The sequence below is a fragment of the Perna viridis genome, chromosome 3 (assembly GCF_037379345.1).
Source record: "Perna viridis isolate PV_CMFRI_1.1 ecotype Kerala chromosome 3, ASM3737934v1, whole genome shotgun sequence".
NCBI lineage: Eukaryota > Metazoa > Mollusca > Bivalvia > Mytilida > Mytilidae > Perna > Perna viridis.
The window spans coordinates 58,492,826-58,512,369 of record NC_142447.1 but is presented as its reverse complement, the minus strand read 5'-3'; the positions used below and the strand labels follow the sequence as shown (position 1 = coordinate 58,512,369).

The 19,544-nt window shown below is 35.0% G+C and overlaps 1 protein-coding gene across 2 annotated transcripts; it reads left to right on the top strand.

The window, feature by feature from the left end:
• Positions 1 to 3,024: 3,024 nt before the first annotated feature.
• Positions 3,025 to 11,421, top strand: LOC148623104 (uncharacterized). 2 transcript variants are annotated; one of them, XM_088573636.1, is made up of 4 exons: positions 3,028 to 3,265; positions 7,652 to 7,735; positions 8,725 to 8,837; positions 11,000 to 11,421. In XM_088573636.1, exons 1-4 carry the CDS (start codon positions 3,190 to 3,192, stop codon positions 11,192 to 11,194), a joined length of 468 nt encoding a protein of 155 aa, XP_088429762.1. In that variant the 5' UTR covers positions 3,028 to 3,189; the 3' UTR covers positions 11,195 to 11,421. The 2 variants fall into 2 exon arrangements, with proteins under 2 accessions (XP_088429763.1, XP_088429762.1); XM_088573637.1 differs by lacking the exon at positions 7,652 to 7,735 and having other exon boundaries at positions 3,025 to 3,265.
• Positions 11,422 to 19,544: the final 8,123 nt, after the last annotated feature.

Genomic DNA, 19,544 nt, shown 5'->3' with positions numbered 1-19,544 from the left:
GTAATATTTAAAACTTTATTATGTTTGTACATAACTAATATATTTTGTATGTTCAGGTTGTATTAATTAAAGTATTAATCGAATCCAATAAATTTTGAATAGAAGAACATTCCAATGGTATTTAAAAGCTTTGTCGGACAGTAATAGAATAGCAGTAGCTTGAAGTAGACTTAGCTGGACACAATGTCAATTACAAGATATAAAACGTTTCAATTGACCAATGCATTGGGGGTGAAAAGAGAGCATTGTTCTGGTAAAACTGATTATTACTACATTATATGGCCAGATAATACTACCGGGACACTTGTCATAATATTATTGTTACGTATTTTCGCGGTCCTTTTATTTAACTTTGGCCCACTAATGGATTTTTAAGTAAACAAAATCCGTTATGAGTTTGTATTTAAGTCGACTTGTATTTCCGAATCAATGTAGAAACCATACTGCACATATGCCGACAAAACTGATTTACAAACATGACAATGAATCTAATAATTAATTTCAGACCAAGTGAACGTAAGGAACAGTTTTCATTTGCTTATTTTTAAAAGAATTTAAATACGGTGGTATAGGACCACATCAGATTACCTCTAGAAGTATCAGTGATGACTTCAATGGTTATACAGAATGTTATTAGGTAGATAAGCAAAACAAAAAAATAATAAAAAAAAAAGAAAAAAAAAAAAAAAAGAAAAAAAAAGAAAAAGAAAAAAGAAAACAGTTTAGTCAATTCCCGACCAGCTTTTTGGATCAAACTTCGCTTCTAATATTTTGCCCCATTTGGTTATTCGATTGGGTGGTTTTGATGTATCAGAGCAACTGCTGGTTCACATTATCATTTATCAAAGTGTGTGTTTGTTCAGGGGGCGTAGCCAGACTTTCTTTGAAGTGGAAGCCCAAATTCGACAAAGGGTCGAGGGGACCGCTCAAGGCCCTGAGTGGGGGACAGTGTGAAGCCCCTGGAAGCTCCCGGTATTTGAGCGTTTGAGACCCATAAAAGTTAGTCAAAAATCAAGATGGAAACGGTTTTACTGCCAGATAATTTTATGGAAAATGAGTTGTTTTGTTTTCGTTTTTATCTTTAAATACTAGAGTGACCGTGATTAGGATATAATTCAAATGAATAAATTGTCTTCCCCAATTAGATGTTGTATTTTGTATAGTACTCAGCACCTGAGTATGGAGTTCACACGTTATGTCCGAGCTTGCTGAAACTACACAGACTTTTTGCACCGCGCTAGACTTCTTTTACAATAAGGCTTCTAGAACAGGGTTATGTTGCTACAAAATTGAAGTAGTTTTATGTTCGTCATCGTGAATTCATGGCTCTTTACGGTGTATCAATCTGCTGCATAAGAACCGATTTGTTCAGCGTGTCATGTCTTTTTATGAACAACTGGACGGGTGTTTCCGAAAAAAAAAATAAACCGAGGACGCTTACCGTACCACTACACCTGGTCCATGCTCCCAGTTTTCAGTGGAGTTCTAGTTACTAATTTACTTTTGTTAATTTGTATGTATTATTTTGGTCATTTTCTGTTTTTGTTGTGTGTTATTCTCCATGCTTGGTCTTTGTCTATGGATTCTTTTTATTTCCGCTTGAATGTTGGTTCCTTTAATTACTCTTTGTTCCTTACAGTGGTCTGGGAAATAATTGTATTTCGATTCGGTTTCCATATTGTACCTGATTTTTAAGGTTTTGAATTAAAACCTATTTATTGAACATATTACTTCAAATAGAGTCTGATACACTTTAAATAAAGAATAGATATAAAGTTTTGAAGTAATCGTTGCAATCATCAGCAATTTGGTAGATCGTTATGGAAAACCCATTCATGTCTTGAGATCAATTAAATTATAGAATAATTACTACTCATTCTACGAAGCCTGAGTCTATATGTGTCCCTTCTATGAAGCCCGAGTCTATATGTGTCCCTTCTATGAAGCCTGAGTCTATATGTGTCCCTTCTATGAAGCCTGAGTCTATATGTGTCCCTTCTATGAAGTCTTATTGTTTGATTGTTTTTATGTGTTTTCTTCAAGTTCTTATAATAACCTTGAATTTGTATTTCATGTATGATATAAAGTACTAGCAAATGGGTAACGTTGACATTTGACCTCTTAGGGATTTAATCTTTATATTAGCTGACTTGTTGCCCTGAAAGCCACCATCTATATTCATCATTATTATTGTGAAAGCCCCTTTAAAAAGACACAGGTCCACACAGTGTAGACATTGCATGCCATTTTTTTGACAGACAAACTTAAGCTGTTTTGAACTATGACAAATTTAAATTATTTAAAAGACGTCTTTATATTATCTCCATGAAAAAGGGATTCAGAGTTTCTTATATGAACCCGTGTCTTTACTCAATGAAGACAAAGTAAATCAAGAAAAAACATAGAAACCACTGTCACTTATAAATTACCACCTCCTCTTCCTTTCTTTCCTATCCTCTTTATTTTATTTTTTTTATTTGTTTTGACAAAACGATGTGGAAGCTTAGGCTTCCGAGCTTCCGCCTAGTTACTCGCCTGATGTTGTTACCAATTCGGGTTTGCGGAATTCCGACAGTTACTTAACAATCACTTGACTCTATTGTATTAGACAGATTTTTCCTTCTATTTTACAAAATAAACTCTTTAAATATTAAAAAAAATAACATGATTGGTAGTCTACTTTTCTGTATGTTGTTTAGAAACATTTTGTAGTATACTTGATGTCAGATATTGCTTGAATAAAGATAATATTTGCAAAGTTTTGATAGCCATGATATCTTAGGTAGATACATATTGACTTAATTTTAGACAAATATTTCATTTATTTGTGCAGTTAAGACTTTATTTAGCCAAAGTATTTCAAATATCAACAACCAATATTTATTGTATATTACTGTGTATTCAAACAGCATGTTTTTACTGAGAGATTTAATTTCACAACAGTTTTTCCGCTCGAGATTGTATGACAGATTACTTGATCGTAAAGAACCACGTTATTATCCTTTTGCACGACATAACTTGATACACACTCTAAAACTTTACCTGGGAAAGGTCTGTCGTTATCTTGGCCTTTAAGTATGTTATTTCACCAAGATGTATCGATATTTAAGAGATCCTCTTAAGTTTACATTTATAACCTCGTAAATACGACGAACCCTACAATATCAAGGTCAGTTTATTTCTTGAAACATGGCCTCGGACAATCAGTATAGAATCTGTCTGATAGCCGTGGATGGGAGCAAGTATTCTAACTACGCAATGAAATGTGAGTACGCTACAAAACATTGCTACATGTGCACGTATTAATGAAAACAAACTTTCCTTGCTGCGTAAACTGCATTGTTTTATCAGACTGAGTGATTATTTCATTGAAATAACTTCGTTTTTGCACATGTAATAAACGCATTGTTTTCTGTCTGTTATTTGCCCTCTCGTGAGCTTTACTGACGTCACTTCCGCACAACTGTTCAAAACTCGTTATCCAGTTCATCGGCGACGTCACAGTCGATTTGATGTAACGTTGTCAGTTGAAACTTCACCCGCTAGTTCTATGATTTTTCTTTCTTTAAAAATAAATCGTTACTGGTATAAAAATACATAATATACCGATTAATGCATGGTCTTTTCAATATTGCCCTTGTTATCAGCCCTCGACTGATGTCCCCGTGCCGATATCAAGGTATTGGGTTGATAACAAAGCTAATATTAAAAAGGCCATTGATCTATAATTTATTATTATTATTATTTTTTTTTTTTAATAGTCAGACCAACTTTCAACTTCACACTAAGGGCAAGTTTTTTTGTTCTCTCGGGTATACTACCCTTTCGCATTTCACTAAAGATATAGGTCTAGAAAGACAGAGAACAGATAGATATATAGCTGGATAGAACAACTGTTACATAATGAGTAGATTGACATCAAATTAAAAAAAAACAGAGGAAGCATACAGCTTACTGTAGTCAAGCATTGTAGCTATAGTTTCCATAATAGTTAGAGTAATAACAATAGACGTAAACAAGTGCTTTATACAATTAACAGTCAAATATAGTTATCACTGATGTTTGAATATATTACTACACAATTGTTAGTAGAAATCCAAGCTATGTCTACTTCGTGCTCTACCCAAAAAAAAGCCAGATATAATAAGAATATATACGAGTTTGAAATATAACGAATGGCGATGTATATAAATTGATTTAATTCATTCGTTCATATCTTTATATCCTCTATAACAGAGATTCAATACATGAAAGAAATAGAAAATGACAAGTGCAAAAAGTGAACGAAATTTGTTATGATTACAATTACACTATGTCCAAAGTAAAAGACAATAAATCATAAATTCGGGTAGTATTTCTAGCTACATTATAATAAAAATTGTCAAGAAGGATTTCGTTCTGTAACTAGGTATGACTATAATATAATCAACCCTTTATTAGCCTGTTATACCTAGCCAGACACTAAATGTGACAAAGATTTACAAATGCATCGCTATCAATTCCTTTTGTTGAAGGTTCTCTTCCTAAAAACACTTGAAATAATATTTCTTCAAATGCATTCAGTTCAACGAAAAGACCAAGTTGATGATGTCCCACCAGATGTCCTGTAATGCAACAAGCGTGGACGTATTCTATCGCACAACACTTTAAGCCCTCCCGTAGAGTTTAGAATTTCGGTGTCCAGTTTCATAATGAAGTAACAGTTCTTCGATCGTTTTCCTTATAATTTCAGCACATTTCAAGCTTTTCCAAATTTCAACTGTTTTATGGATACAGATCCTTGGCACCATGATCACCAAAACTATCAAAAATCATTTTGTTTCAATATTTAAGTTATTAAATGTGGTCTCTGACATGTATATTTGCTATTTAATGCTGTTTATGCTATGTCAGAGTCCAGAGAAGGAGATAGACGAAAGCTAGTTAAAAAGTATGCCTTTTGCCTTTAAAAACTATATGAAAAAATATAAACAACTCATTTGTTACTGTAACATGAATATCGCAAGGAATTTGATATACAAAAATATGCGTTTTGGGTTGGATGCATATGAACCCCTGCACCCCCCAAAAAACAACAACAAAAAAAAAAAAAAAAAAAAAAAAAAAAAAAAAAAAAACGGAAGTGTGATTTTGCTTTTTGGAAACCATTAGACATTGAGCTGCATGGAGATAACAATAAGAAGATGACTGTGTTCATTTTATTCATTCCTCGCATGTTAAAGAACCCTTCTGTCGTATTCGATAGGAGTAAGAACCTTTGCGCTCTGCCACAGGAGGCTAAATTGCCCGACCTTACCCATCCCTCCCTCTTTCTATTGGCAATCAAAGTTTGTCGACCCTATTATCCGTGTGTCCATTCTCTTTTTTCATTTCTTCATCATTTCATGTTCATCGTCTGAATATAGCTGAAATATTGCTGCTCGGACGTTAAACCCCCAACAATCAATCAATCAATTATTTTATTCATTTGTTACAATGTCACAGGATACAAACTTCGAAATAACAAAAATCTCGTTTTGTTGAAACATGTTGAGACTATAAAAGATTAATCCCGGAATGTTCTTTGGCGGTAAACACGATGAGAACCATAACGTACCTGAATATCATAATCGGGAGTTGCTGAGTGGGTGGGCTACTACATATTTACTACTAAAAGCTTCCTTCTTATTTTAAATTAAGCAACTTAAATACAGTTCGTTACCAAACTAAAGTTATCGACTAAGTAACGTGTAACAGCGGTGTATAACAGTTATTATGTACAGCACGGTGAACGATGAAGGAGATCTGCCTATAAAGTGTCATATTGTGCTGTGCCCAAAACGTTAGTATATTTTTTTTTAATTCGGATCTGACGCTTCTTGTCGGCTTTTGTCATTAATTAGTGATACCGAACCAATGAAATTAGGCGTCAGGGGGAATTCCGAAGTATAGGAAGATCCCGAAAAGTAAACCCCTGGTGGTCACATTTTTCGTTGCCTTCCCCAGTCCAAAAAAATGTTTTCAATGAAAATTTACCTGACCAAAAGTGTTATCAAATGAAAAATTAGGGTCGTTGATTTTTATCCAATCGCTGTACACTGTTGCCGACTTCCGTTTCCTTGAGCGATCGATTTTTCGATCAAATTATACATATACCTGTTTTGTATAAATTCTTCTCAGTGCATTGAATATTACTACACAACTCGAAAGATCGGGAGGAGGTGCCTTTCTCAGAGACCTCCCCCTACACACACACACACACACACACGTCACGACGCCGCTAGGGTGTGATACTTTTTTTTAAAAAATATCATCTAAACAAACGTGATGACTTTTCATTCAGAATTGTCAACTTTCCTTTCATCTGTGGCAACATCCCTTCGGCTCCTGCGTATGGAGTGTTCATATCACAACTCATACGTTATGTCAGAGCTTGCCGAAACTACGCAGACTTTTTGTATCGCGCTAGAACTCTAACAAATGGGTTTCTGGAACATGGTTATGTTGCTACAAGATTGAAGTCATCACTACAGAAGTTTTATGGTCGTCATCATGAACTCGTGGATCGTTATGGTGTATCCATCAGCACCATGAAAACTGATTTATTCAACGGACCATAGTTTTCCTTTCCTCGTTTGTCTACCCCGGACTTGACTTTTTGGCGGGTTTTTCTAGAAAAGCAGATGACGCTTACCCTACCGGTGCACCTGGTCCGTGCTCCCAGTTTTAGTGGAGTCCGTGTTGCTCATTTACTTTTGTTACTTTGTATGTATGATTTTAGTTACTTTATGTTCTTTGCTGTGTATGTCTGTTTTCCAGACATAACCTTGGTTCCCTTGATTACTCTTCCGTGTCTGGTCTTTGTCCCTGGACTACATTCTTTTGATTACCGCTATAACCTTGGTTCCCTTGATTACTCTTTGTTTCTAAAATGTGAAATCGTTCCAGTCAACAACAAAAAAATTTCCAACTATAGATTTAATATTGCTAATGAATCATCCGCAACACAACATTTCTACATAGTTTTATTTTGGTTATTTTATGTTCATTGTTGTGTGTTTCTGTTTTCAATGTCTGGTCTTTGTCCTTAGATTGCATTCTTTTGATTTCCGCTAGAATCTTGGTTCTCTTGATTACTCTTTAATTGATCCAGCAACAAGCACATTGTACATTACAAGATCTACATCATCAGATAAAATCTAAAACTGAATTATAAAGATCAAGATTTTCATAATGGACCGTGGCAATAGGTTCTATCAAAATGAATGGGAACTACAGGGCCATTTCCGCTACATTAAAAAAAAAACTCGGAAGCAGAAAGGAGAATTTCTTCTTTAAAAAATTACCAGAATTGTACTCACACCCAACTCAAAGTAGTTCTTCCCATCAAGTGGTGCTAAAAAGAAATTGCTAGATATCACTAGAAATAAAGAACAATAACTATGTCAAGAATTTTGGCGCAAAGCAAGGAGCTAGGGAAAAAAGGTAATGGTAAAAAATTCAAACAGTAAAACTATAATTTTAAAATCGGATTAGTCAAATTCCGGGCAGATTCTTTCGCCTTATGCCTCTGAAGTTTTTCTTTTGTGTAACTAGAAATGCTGAGTTCCAATTGTAGGTTCAATGTCTTGATTTTTTGGGTTATTGCAATATTACGTACTTTCATTTTCAGGGTATGAAAAACATGTACATAAAAGTGGAGACAAAATCTTATTGGCACATTGTGTTGACCCAAGGAAACATATGACAAAGGAGAGTAAGTTGCAATCAAGAAATGGTGCATGTTGCAATACCTACAAGAAACAATTGTAGTTTGTTATGTAGATAACACTGTTTTATGGAATGTTCCCAGTGTACTAAATTTTCGATAATTCACACTGTGAAATAAATTCGTAATTCCACTCTCGGACTTTCTCCCGCCAAAACGTCGATATCAATCCGCCAATCACAGAATTCAAAATTCATGTTGAAAATATCGATAAACTATGAAGAAAATCTATATAATAAATAGGATAATCAACTGGTTATCGTGGATAACCAAAATATAATCACTCATTCCAAGAGGACTTGAGGATTTAATATAACTCGTGCGCGTAACAAGTTCTACACACGCGTTAAATCTAGGTGTTCTTCGGCAATCGTGATAATTAAGAAATAATTCACGGTGGAGGTAGATTTGTACTCATTTTAACATGGATACGGCATTTATATTCGATCACTTAACACCGAGCGACAGCGAGGTGTTAATTGAGAATATAAATTCCAAACCCACGCCCGAAAGGAAGTATTTCTTTTCTAATATGACAAATACGGTGATTTTTGTGACAAAAATTTCCCTAGGCGTAGCCAAAATAACGGCTGTTTTGTTTACCCCCCCCCATGGAAGTTGGATTAATTAAGAAATAAACCACATATCTAATAAACCATTTATTGAATAAGTATTAGTATCAGTATCAGTATAGTATTAGATAACCTCTTAGCCGTTAAATCATCGCGTAAATGTTTTTAAATGAATGTTTTGTCTCGAAGCGACAGCGAAAGAAAAGAGAGAAAACAGTGTGTAGGTGGTACAGGTGGAGTTGTACCAACATGTGCTGTTTGACGATATGAAGATGTCATATTAGAATATTTTGGTTAATCACTCTTTCCAATTAATTATCCTATTATTAATTAGTTTACTACAGAAATAACGACGGATAAAATGAAAATGTAAATATATTTTCTTGAATGTTTCTGTGCTTGCAGTCGTGTCATTATCGACCGGAGACGCTGAAACATTAAAACAAGCATTTACAGATGAGGAAAACAAATCAAGAGAAGTAATGGAGAAGTGTAGGGAGGATTGCAAAAAAATGGGGGTATGTGTTTTTCAATATTTTGTCTGAAAGAAAATTACCGAATGTACTTTAGAAAATTCAATATATTTGTTGGTTTTATATTCTATAAAGCACCCCTTACATTAAATTGCATTGTACGGGCATATTTAATCTCATGAGGGGTAATAACAAAATTCCGAACTGGCAAACTCTAGGCTATAGCTAAAAAGTAAAGCCTGCATAACTAATAGCAATATCAAGGTAACAACCGGAAAGTTGGAAACCACTGCAATGGTCCCGACTTGGAAAAGGCATTTCCGATTGAAATGGTGGGTTAAACAAGATTTTATAGCGCGTTAAACCTCCTGCTTCCATTACGGTAAATTATTTCCTGTATATTAGAATATAAACAGGCAGCATAACACCGGTTTACTTGTCAAAACAGTACAGAAGATATGAACATACATGCAGGAGCAATAAATAAACAAAAATAGCCACATTTAAAAATTAAAATGTAACTAGCAAATACAGTTAAAATACAAATAAAACAACGAAGACACCAACTGCTGATGCGGCAAATGAGAAAAGATGTCTTCACCATAGATCTTTAACTATGTGAAGAGAAGACGCGGAGATAAGATAAGAAAAGAAACTGAATTTGTTGATATGAAAATTCATCACATATAAAGATGAATAATGAGACGTTTGTTGTCGCTGGTTTTTTAAACATAAAGATGTATCATTGAGATAACATTCAACACTTAATGACATGCTAATTAGCGTGGAATAGTATCCGCATTGCTGCCGGATCAATGGTAGGGTTCCTGATATTCAGCGAAAAAATTTTTTTGCGCAAAATTTGGAAACCATTTGCAAATGGTAGCCTCACCTTTGCACATTTCTGGATTTCCCTCTGCACGTTATAAGTAAAGCACAATCGGAACTACTCGGCCATTTCCGTTATACTAAAAATATAACTCGGATGCAGAAAGGAGAATTTCTTCTTGAAAATTTTGCCGGCATTGTAGTCATACGCGAATTAAAGTAGTTCCAACCACCAGGTGGCGCTAAAAAGTTTAGTTTGATAGCACAACTACTTTTCCAAGAATTTTGGCGCGAAGCGAGGAGCTAAGAAAAAAAGTAATGGTCAAATCCGGACAGATCCACCCGCCTAGTGCCTCCGAGGTTTTTCTTTTGTGTAAATATAATGCTGAGTTGTTCCTATTGAAGTAAAGCAAAGTAGAATTGATAAACAGTACACCAATTCTTAGAACCAATACAACAATACGAAGTGTTAAACGGTGAATCATATTTTATAAATTGGTCTTTGGAGAAACTAAACAAATCCTACCATAACAGTGATACATAAAACAATCTCGTAATTTATCTTTCTGAAATACATTCAACTTTTAAGATACAATCTCTCTGTACCTCGTATCTAGGGTTTTAGATAAAGGATCATGATTTAAACAAAATATTTGCAATACATTGTGATTTATTTCTGCAGTTTTACTTACTCGATAAAACCAGTCAAAAAATATTTGATTTCACTTCGCTTACTCAGAACTGTTTTCTTTACATAAGATGGGGACTTAACTTTTTGTCGGTTTAAACTGGTCTGGAGCTGTTACGTCAGTTAACTGTTAGAAGTCTTCAGTTTGTACATTTTTGTAATTTATATTCAGTTTCTTTATTTTCATTTTGAACAAGGGACTCATACCTTTTTTAATTGTTTTAGGTGTGTTTAATTGTGTAATATTTTTTTCTCAGTGGCCAGATTTTAAAGGGGAAGGGTTGTGATCACTCAAAATTACTTTAATCCCGCCGCATTTTTTGCGCCTGTCTAAAGTCAGGCTTCTGTATGTCTTATTTCGTTTTCACCTTTAGTTCATTTTTTATGTTACTTGAGTATATAGGGGCAACTCTTTCGCTTTACCTGCGTAAAATGATGTTTTGAGGGCAGCTACAGTCTGCCTTGTGGTATGAGGATTTCCTCGTCGTTCATTGAAGACCAATGGGTGGCCCTGGGCTAACATTCCGGTGGGGTTTTTGTCGCTTTTTACAGTACACCATACCTATTCTCGTTATATTCCAGCATTAAAAAATCCTCAAAATATTTACGCTCCACCGTCTGCCAATTGATTCAGTTACACTGGCATGTATTAATTTATAAGAACAATTTTATGTCTCTTTTTCTTATTAAGCTTGTTGACGTGGAACTTGTGAAGGTAGTTGGTGAACCGGGTCCTGGTATCGTGCAGGCATCGCGGGAGAAAGGGGCTAATTTAATTGTCACCGGATGTAGAGGATTAGGCCAAATCCGCAGAACTATACTAGGCAGTGTTAGTGACTACATCATACATCATTCTGATATTCCAGTCTTCGTTTGTAAACATTGATGAACGCAATGAACACTAACAGTGTACTTACAGGGATCAAGTTTATCCTCATATGAACAAGTTCAACGCAATTACAAGTACTCATACCATGACTACTAGTACTTTAACGTACACGTACATGTATACTTTTCACAGTTATAATTGAATGCATTGATATTCTACGTTTGATCCTGTATCCTATATATTGGTAAAAATATTTCTAAGATGAAATAAAAAATATTTCTTTATTCCATTTCCTTTCGTGTGATGTGTCGTTAAGTGGACTTCGAGAAACTATCGTTCGATCCTCTTTTCGTCTCTCTACTAAAGACGATGATTGTAATCTTCCGTCAATGTATTTGATTCCTAAATACCACAAGAATCAATACAAACAACGCTTCATACCTGGATCTGCAAAATGTACTACCAAGTCTGTTATATACTAACAACCGTCAAAAGGGATCTTCAATTTCGACATGTGTTACTCTCGTATTGTTATCAATTCAACGTGGATCCTGAAAAATTCTTCTGGAAACTCTTAATATTTGATCATTATGGAATAAAATAGCACAAACGCCTATGATTTTTCAACCATTTATACTAAAGTTCCCCATATTCGGTTGAAATCCTGACTCAAAAGTATTATACATCTTTGTTACGGAACACATAGATACAAATTAAATACGTAGGTTTTGTCAGAGTCTCTAAACTATCTTCTAAAATACCGAAGAATATGTTGTCAAAATGATGGACGTGTTTTTCAAAAGACAGTCGGTGTTCCAGTGGGAACAAATTGTGCTCTGCTACTCGCTGCTCTAGTCATTTACTCTTATATGAGACTGACTTCATAGCTGAGCTTATCCAAAAGAAGGGATAATCGTTCATCCAGATCCTTTGATCTCAGTTTTTGCTAAACAGGTGACTTTTGTCTTTTAACAAACCTAGTTTCAGGGTTTTTATGCGTCCCATCTACCCCTAAGAATCCACCTGTTCCATGCTCCAGTTTTTATTGGAGTCCTGGTTGATTTTTTACTCTGTTTCATTGTACCTGTTATTTTGGTTATTCCATGTTCTTTGCTGTGTGTGTCTATTTTCCTTGTCTAGTTTTTATCCTTGAAGTATACTCTTTTTAATTCTGCTCGAATCTTGGTTCCTTTGATAAGACTTGCCATTTGAATGGAAATACCGACAAAACGTATCGAGGCGTCAATAATAGAACAACTCATATACATCAAAATCTAAGCACGTGGCATAAACGTGAAAACGTGCGAACATAATAATATACAGTTACAGTTAAAAACTGAAGATAAGGAAAACAAGACATCAAACAAAAATTAAGCACAGGTAATATTAAGTACCCCCTCCCCCCCCCCAAAAAAAAAGAAAGAAAGAAAACGGGAGTGACACCAGATGCTCCGCAAGGATAAGCATGCCCTGCTCAACTGGCGACATCCACCACATTGCGATTGAGTAAAATCTGGTAAGATTCTGACTAAAATAATGAAGCTCCCCGACACACTGCGTCAAGGCGCGGTCTTACAGAGGTCACATCAAAAACAATTGATCTACTCCACGTGCCATTCATTCCCGGGCGGTATCATTTAATGTATATAACAGTTTCATGTTGTAAGTAATACAGAAATGGTGAACAATCACCCAAAATAGACAAATTAAATGTAGAAGATAAGAATGATTAATAGTAAAATATTTAAAAGTACAGTGTAATATTATTGTCTGTCAAAAAATGAAAAAAATATTGTGATCTTTTAACATTATATATAATACATGAATAACATCATTTAATTGGAGAATGTTTTTGTACTTTTCGGCAAATGTTACTTTGTATTTATAAACCTTATTTTGGACCTTTTAAAAAATCTAGAATTCAGTAACTAAGAACACAGTTAACTTACCATTTAGTTTGATAATAAAAGTTTGTTTTGTTAAGTACAACCATAGTCCTGTAATTACTATAGTATTATTGGGTAAGGTTTTCCATATTTGCTGAGTCGCCTCAGTCCAATATTGCCAGCCGAGGACCAATAACTCAGCCAATATTGGACGGGTAAGAGCCGTATTGGATGGGTACAAATCCCGTATTGGATGGCCAAATCCCATATTGGCGCACTCTTGTATTGAAAATTGTATTGGCAGTTTTATTCTATATGATAAAAACTATGTAATTTCATATTGGTCTTGTTATAGGTTTGAGGTCTGTCATATTGGTCGAAGCGGTCGTATTAGTCCCGAGGCATCGCCGAGGGCCAATACGGCTGTCGAGGCCAATATAATTGACCTAAACCTATAACAGGGCCAATATGAAATTACATATTTATTGACAATTTTATTAACCAACTCAACTAGATGATTTGTAGAACAGTTGTTTTCATGTTTTACCAAGAACATGTAAGGTTTATTTGCATTATTCAGTCTTAAATATCCTTTTCGTATAAAATGGAAGATGTTTTAGGTTTCTGCAGCTTTTAGTCCTGGTGATCAAAGTTCATTAAATCAAATTCTAACTCAAAATGGCGGTGTCAAACGACCGGAAGTTATGATGCCGTATTGGCCCTGGTTTAATCCATATTGACCCCGTATAGATGCTTGGTTTGAATTCATATCAGTTGGTCAGTTTTTGAAATGTTTTAACGTATTTTGGGAAGTTGGTTAATAAATGCTAATATTGCAACATTAATCGATAAAGGTCTATACAGATGATACCAGGGAGACATGCAACACTGGAGAAGGTAGTGGGTAGTATGCTACAGACCGAATATCCACAGAAACCCATGTCAAAATTAATTGAATGTACATAAAGTTCAAACAGTTTTGCCAATCTTATACAAATAAACTAGAAACGACTTTTTTTTTCTTTTGAAAAAGAGCAACAAAGTGAATGCATAGCTCAGCCTTATTAAAAAGCTATTATTTTCATGAGTGGTATCACATCAAATGAATCATCAGACTACAAACGCTAACAAACTCGTCCGTTTTACTGCACTTCCATTACATTTATACGATTTAAAGACGAATAGTCCAATTAAATTTCAAAATGGTGCTTTTTTTCATACCATGTTCCATTCACTATCTGATTCTTACAGAGACTGACACTTTATAGTTTGAAAAAAACTGCACATATTGTTTCTCACTCGGTACTTGTGTATTTATATTACATGAACTGGTCTCTGACCGCTGAGTCGATAATTCCCGTCCGTTTGATCACGTGCATTAAATCTTGGTTGTGCATGTCTGTTTTCCATGTCTGGTCTTTGTCCCTGGATTACATTCTTTTGATTACCGCTATAACCTTGGTAACCTACGGTGGCAGAATGCGGCCATGAAAAAAAATATTATGTTGTTGCCTCAAAAAAGTATGTAGTTCGAATACGATAAGTTCCTCGTTCCCTCAAGAAAATATGTTGTCCCCTCAAGATACTACTTCGTTCCCACAAGATACATATATCGTTCCCTAAAGATAATATGTGGTTCCCACAAGATAATATATCGTTCCCACAAGATAATTGTATCGTACCCACAAGATAATATATGTCGTTCCCACAAGATAAATATCTCGTTCCCACAACATAATCAATATTATGTTGTTCCCTCAAGAAAGTATGTAGTTCCCACATGATAAGTTTCTCGTTCCCTGAAGGAAATATGTCGTTCCCACAAGATACATATATTGTTCGCTCAAGAAAATATGTCGTTCCCACAAGATAACTATCTCGTTCGCACAAGATAATATGTGGTTCCCACAAGATAAATATCTCGTTCCCACAACATAATTATAATGCCGTACAGACAACTTTCATTCTGTTTTTGGGGACTAAAGATTCAAATAGGGTTAAACAATGTACAATGTTTTATTTTATTGTTGGAAGAGGATCTTGTGGTCTGCTGTTTGAAGCTCTCTGAGGTTGTGCAATGTACAATAGTTGCCGGTAAGATGTTCCACTGTGTTATTGTTATTGAATAAAAGGAGTATTTGTACGCGTCTTTCTGTGTTTGGATATGTCTGAGGGAGAAATTGTGTGTATGTTGTCTGATATGGACGTCTAATGGAGTGAGCAGGTTTGTAGGATAAATATCTACTAAGTGATGAATTACTTTGTAAAAGAAGATGAGACGTATTCTTGTTCGTCGTATTTGTTAAGTTAGCTAATTTAGTTGTTCCAGAATGTCAGTTACTGAGCTAGTGTTGTGGTATTTGTTGCAGTTATAGCATGCTGCTCTACGTTATTACCGTACTATTTCAAACTGTTGTGTTTGTGATTTGTTGTGAGGGTCCCATACTCAGCTGCTGTATTCTAGTTTTGGCCTATGAGTCAACTTTTAGGTTACGTTTGATAAAGTTTAGTTGTTTTGAGGCTGCTGGTGTTATGTTATCTATGTGTTTGTCCATTTGATGTTGTCCAAGATATTGTGTAGCGATTTCTTCTCGTAGTACATGTTGAAGAGTGTGTACATTTAGTTATGCTGTATTGGATTTTTCTTCGTTGTTGCATGGATAACTGATCACTTGTCAGGGTGGAAGGACATGAGCCAGCCCTCCTCCCATTCAGCTGCAGCTGATAGATCTTCTTGGAGCTGTTCAGCATCTGTGTATTTTTGATAGTTTTAGATATGATCCTGTCATCTGGAAAAAGCCGTTAGATACTATGTTTGATGTAGTCATTAAAGTCATTGATGTATACAAGGAACAGTATAGGACCCGGTACTTTCCATGTGATACACCGGATGTGGCATGAATTGTTTTTGAACTCTCATCATCAACAAAGACTGTCTGTGTTCTTAGTGAAAGGAAATCGTCAATCCACTTTAAGGTGTAATAATCTATGCCATAGTGACTGAGATTATAAATGAGTCTTTTGTGCGGGACCTTGTCAAAGGCTTTGGCAAAGTCCACCACAATTACATCCGTCTGAATGTTGATATTGTTATTTTGAGCAAATACTTGAATAAATGAAACTAACTGGGTTTTGCAGGATATTGAATGGTGAAATTCATGCAAAAGGCCGTGTAAGATGTTGTTACACTCAAGGTGTTTCATCACGCTACTTACAATGATATGCTCCTTGATTTTGCAGAGAATGCATTTGAGTGATATTGGTCTATAGTTTATTACGTTGTGTTTTTCTCCTCTTTTGAAGACTGGACGAACATTTGCACGTTACCACAATCTATTGGTATTCTACCGATGTCAGTGTTTTTTTGTTGTTGTTTTTTTTGGCATGTAATGATGCATGTTGCCACATCTGTACTTAGTTCTTTTAGACCATGTCCACATATCATATCAGACCAGTGGCTTTGTGTGGATTTATTTGTTTTAAGAGTTTAATTGCACCTTATTTTGTGATGTTGATTTTTCCATTAGTGGATGAGTTGATTTGCCTTTATATGGTAGTGGTTTATCAGTAGTTTCAGTTGGGAATGCTTTTTCGAATTGGCAGTTGAAGATGTTTACTTTTTCAGATGGATTTTCAGTGAGTGTGCCATTATTTCGTAGTGCTGCTATGCCGTTGTTGTCGTTTTTCATACCTTTGACGTAAGTAAAGAGATTTTTTGGATGTTTTTTCCTGTTTTCACCAGGCTCGCATGCTAGCAAGTCAAATATAAAGTTTTGGATGTAGCACCAGTAGGCTTTTCTCATATCTTGTGATGATTATTTTATGATGTTTATACTTCTTTGTATATTCTACACTCTTGTTTTTTTCCATAAAGAAGTTTTGATTTGTTAATTTTTTAGTCTGAGTTTGTTGTCAATCCAAGTAGTTTCTTTCTGCTTGTTTTGTTGGATGCTGTCATCAATAGGCTGAGAGACAAACTTCAAAACGAGGTGTGCTTCGTAATCGATAGATTACCTATGTTTTAAATGACTGACTCTTATTATCAAGTTTTCGATAACGTTTCATAATTCATCAACATTGTAGAGGAATGCTATTTATTTTGGGAATAAATCTTGGCACTTAAACTATCCTTACCATAAGTAGATCACCTTAATCGACATATTTGATTGGCTTTGAACAAGTTTTCAGTTAAATTTAATATCTCAGAAACTACCCGTAGTTAAGGATTGATATTTGGTCACTGGGTACATCTTGGATAGTCACCTACACATATGTCATGATTACGAGAATAAGGTCAGCCTGAAGTTTTTATGATAGCACGATTGATTTTCCATACCTTAGCAACCACAGTGGTGGAAGTACATGTATACTTGATCAGTCAGAAAGTGGATAAAACTTGCTGGATAATAACTAACATCCGCACCAGGATAAAGTCGCCTTGACGTGTATTTTCTGTATGATTGATTTTAAGTTTTTGGTCATTCTCATCTCAGCAACAAGTTGCAGACAGGTTGACATTTCCAATTAGTCAGTGGGTACATCTTACATATAGGTAGTAACATTACAATAAAAAAGTTATCTTGAAATACATCTTCCGCAGAATTGATTTGATCAAGTTTTTGTTAATGGCTATATTCGTGTTGGACGGGTGCTTAACATTCTGCACATAACACTTGGTTAACAAGCCTTAAAACATCATCCCTGATCCACTGACCAAATACCATCCAATCTCTTATAGCTGTTGAGATATTTCAAGTTAAATTGAACATGTTACTTAAACAACTCATTTGTGTGGCTTTTTATATTTTTTGTTTTTTGAAGAAAGACCAAGCCCTTCTTTTACATTTGTGCTTTTATCTAGAGATCTCTAAGCATACCCCTAGATGGAATGTGTGACGGGTGGGGAGCAAGAGAGTAACCTTGATGTTTTCCAGTACTTGGAATATGTATTTCATGAGTGGTCACACGTACTTTTCAATCGGTATTCCTCCATTTTCTGTTGTTTTGATATTTAGGAAACAATATCACACCATGGGAGCCTGACCAATGAGAAGTGTGTGTAGCTATTATATTACGACGGGGAATTATCACAGGGAAGATGTTTGTAAAAATATATTAGCTACCCACGTTCATGGACAAGGACTTCTTTTTGACCGCTACGACCTATACATCTACATCGTTTTTGCGTCCAAAATAACTGTTGTATTTTATTGCGCTATTTTGAATTTTGTTTTGGGTTGAAACTTTTATATTTAATTGATAATTTATAATTGCATTCTAAAATTGTCGAGGATATTACAGAAAGGAAATTTTGCATCTTTTCCATACTCGTCTGCAAATATGTGTTTTTTTTACCTGAATATCTACTTACCGTTCAATCATAGACACAACATATACTCACATTTTCCACTGTTCAAATTCCCATGGAGTGAATATGAAAACAAGAAAATGAGTCTCTAAGACACGGATGTTCCGCTCGGCACTTATTTGTGGAAACCCCCTAACCTTTATGCAGTTCATTTGTTATTGTCATGATGAATAAGTGTACAAATTTTCATCAAGATCAGACTTACAGCTCCAGAGAAATCAACTTAAATGCAAATCTTTACATAGGTGTGACGGTCGGACAAACGAACAAACATACCGAAAAACATATATATCCTACAATAAAGCTTGGGGAGATAAATAAACAAACGAACCAACCATTAAAATCAAATAAAATAAGACAAATAACGCCAATTAGAATTGATTTTTTTGTTGAAATTCTTATTAACAAGGGCATTCATACCAATTTTATTTTCTCTCGCTTCAAAAAATGCCTCCTTTATATAATCAATGTGATACATGAGATATATAATTTCGTAAGGCGATATATAATTCAACATTGGAATAAGGATCATCGTTTCTTATCCATCCTATCTCCTCTAATATATTGTTACAAAAATCATATATGTCAACGTCGCATACACGATCATTGTTAAAAAGAACATTCATTCAAACAAACGTCGACTTCGTCTTCATTTACTTTATGGATATAATCTTCAGCATCAAGCAACGCTGGCATTCTGTGTAATAGGTATGGCCTCCCTGAAGGTGCGGCTGTTGATGAGTTGTGCCTTATTTTGTGCTGATTCCAATCCGATACAAAAACTTTTATATCTTTCTAGAAAAAATAAGCAAATATTATCAATAATCAGGTTACTAATTTCTTAATCCGCTGGGGGTAGCTATAAAATGCGAAACGAAATCGAAACGAATTTTTATAAATTGCGAAACGAAACTGTAAAATGCGAAACGAAGCGAAGAAAATAAATTATTTTGTCAGGTAAGAGTTGAAACGTGTTTCGTATAATATATCGCTAACGCTCATGGTAAAATTGTAGGCATAAATTGACTACCCATAGTAAAATCCCCAGAAATTTACCCTTCCACGAATAGACCCTTTTTTGCGAACAATGGGTTAGTCGATGAGCATGCGTAGAGCATGCTCAATATACACCCGCCAGGAAAATTCTTTTGTT

Bases quoted from the DNA above. Each gene is read 5' to 3' on its own strand.
- LOC148623104 (XM_088573636.1), top strand. From the start codon at position 3,190: ATGGCCTCGGACAATCAGTATAGAATCTGTCTGATAGCCGTGGATGGG. The intron at 7,736-8,724 runs GTAAGTTGCAAT...CTGTGCTTGCAG, and splicing joins GAAACATATGACAAAGGAGA to TCGTGTCATTATCGACCGGA. The intron at 8,838-10,999 runs GTATGTGTTTTT...TTTCTTATTAAG, and splicing joins AGGATTGCAAAAAAATGGGG to CTTGTTGACGTGGAACTTGT.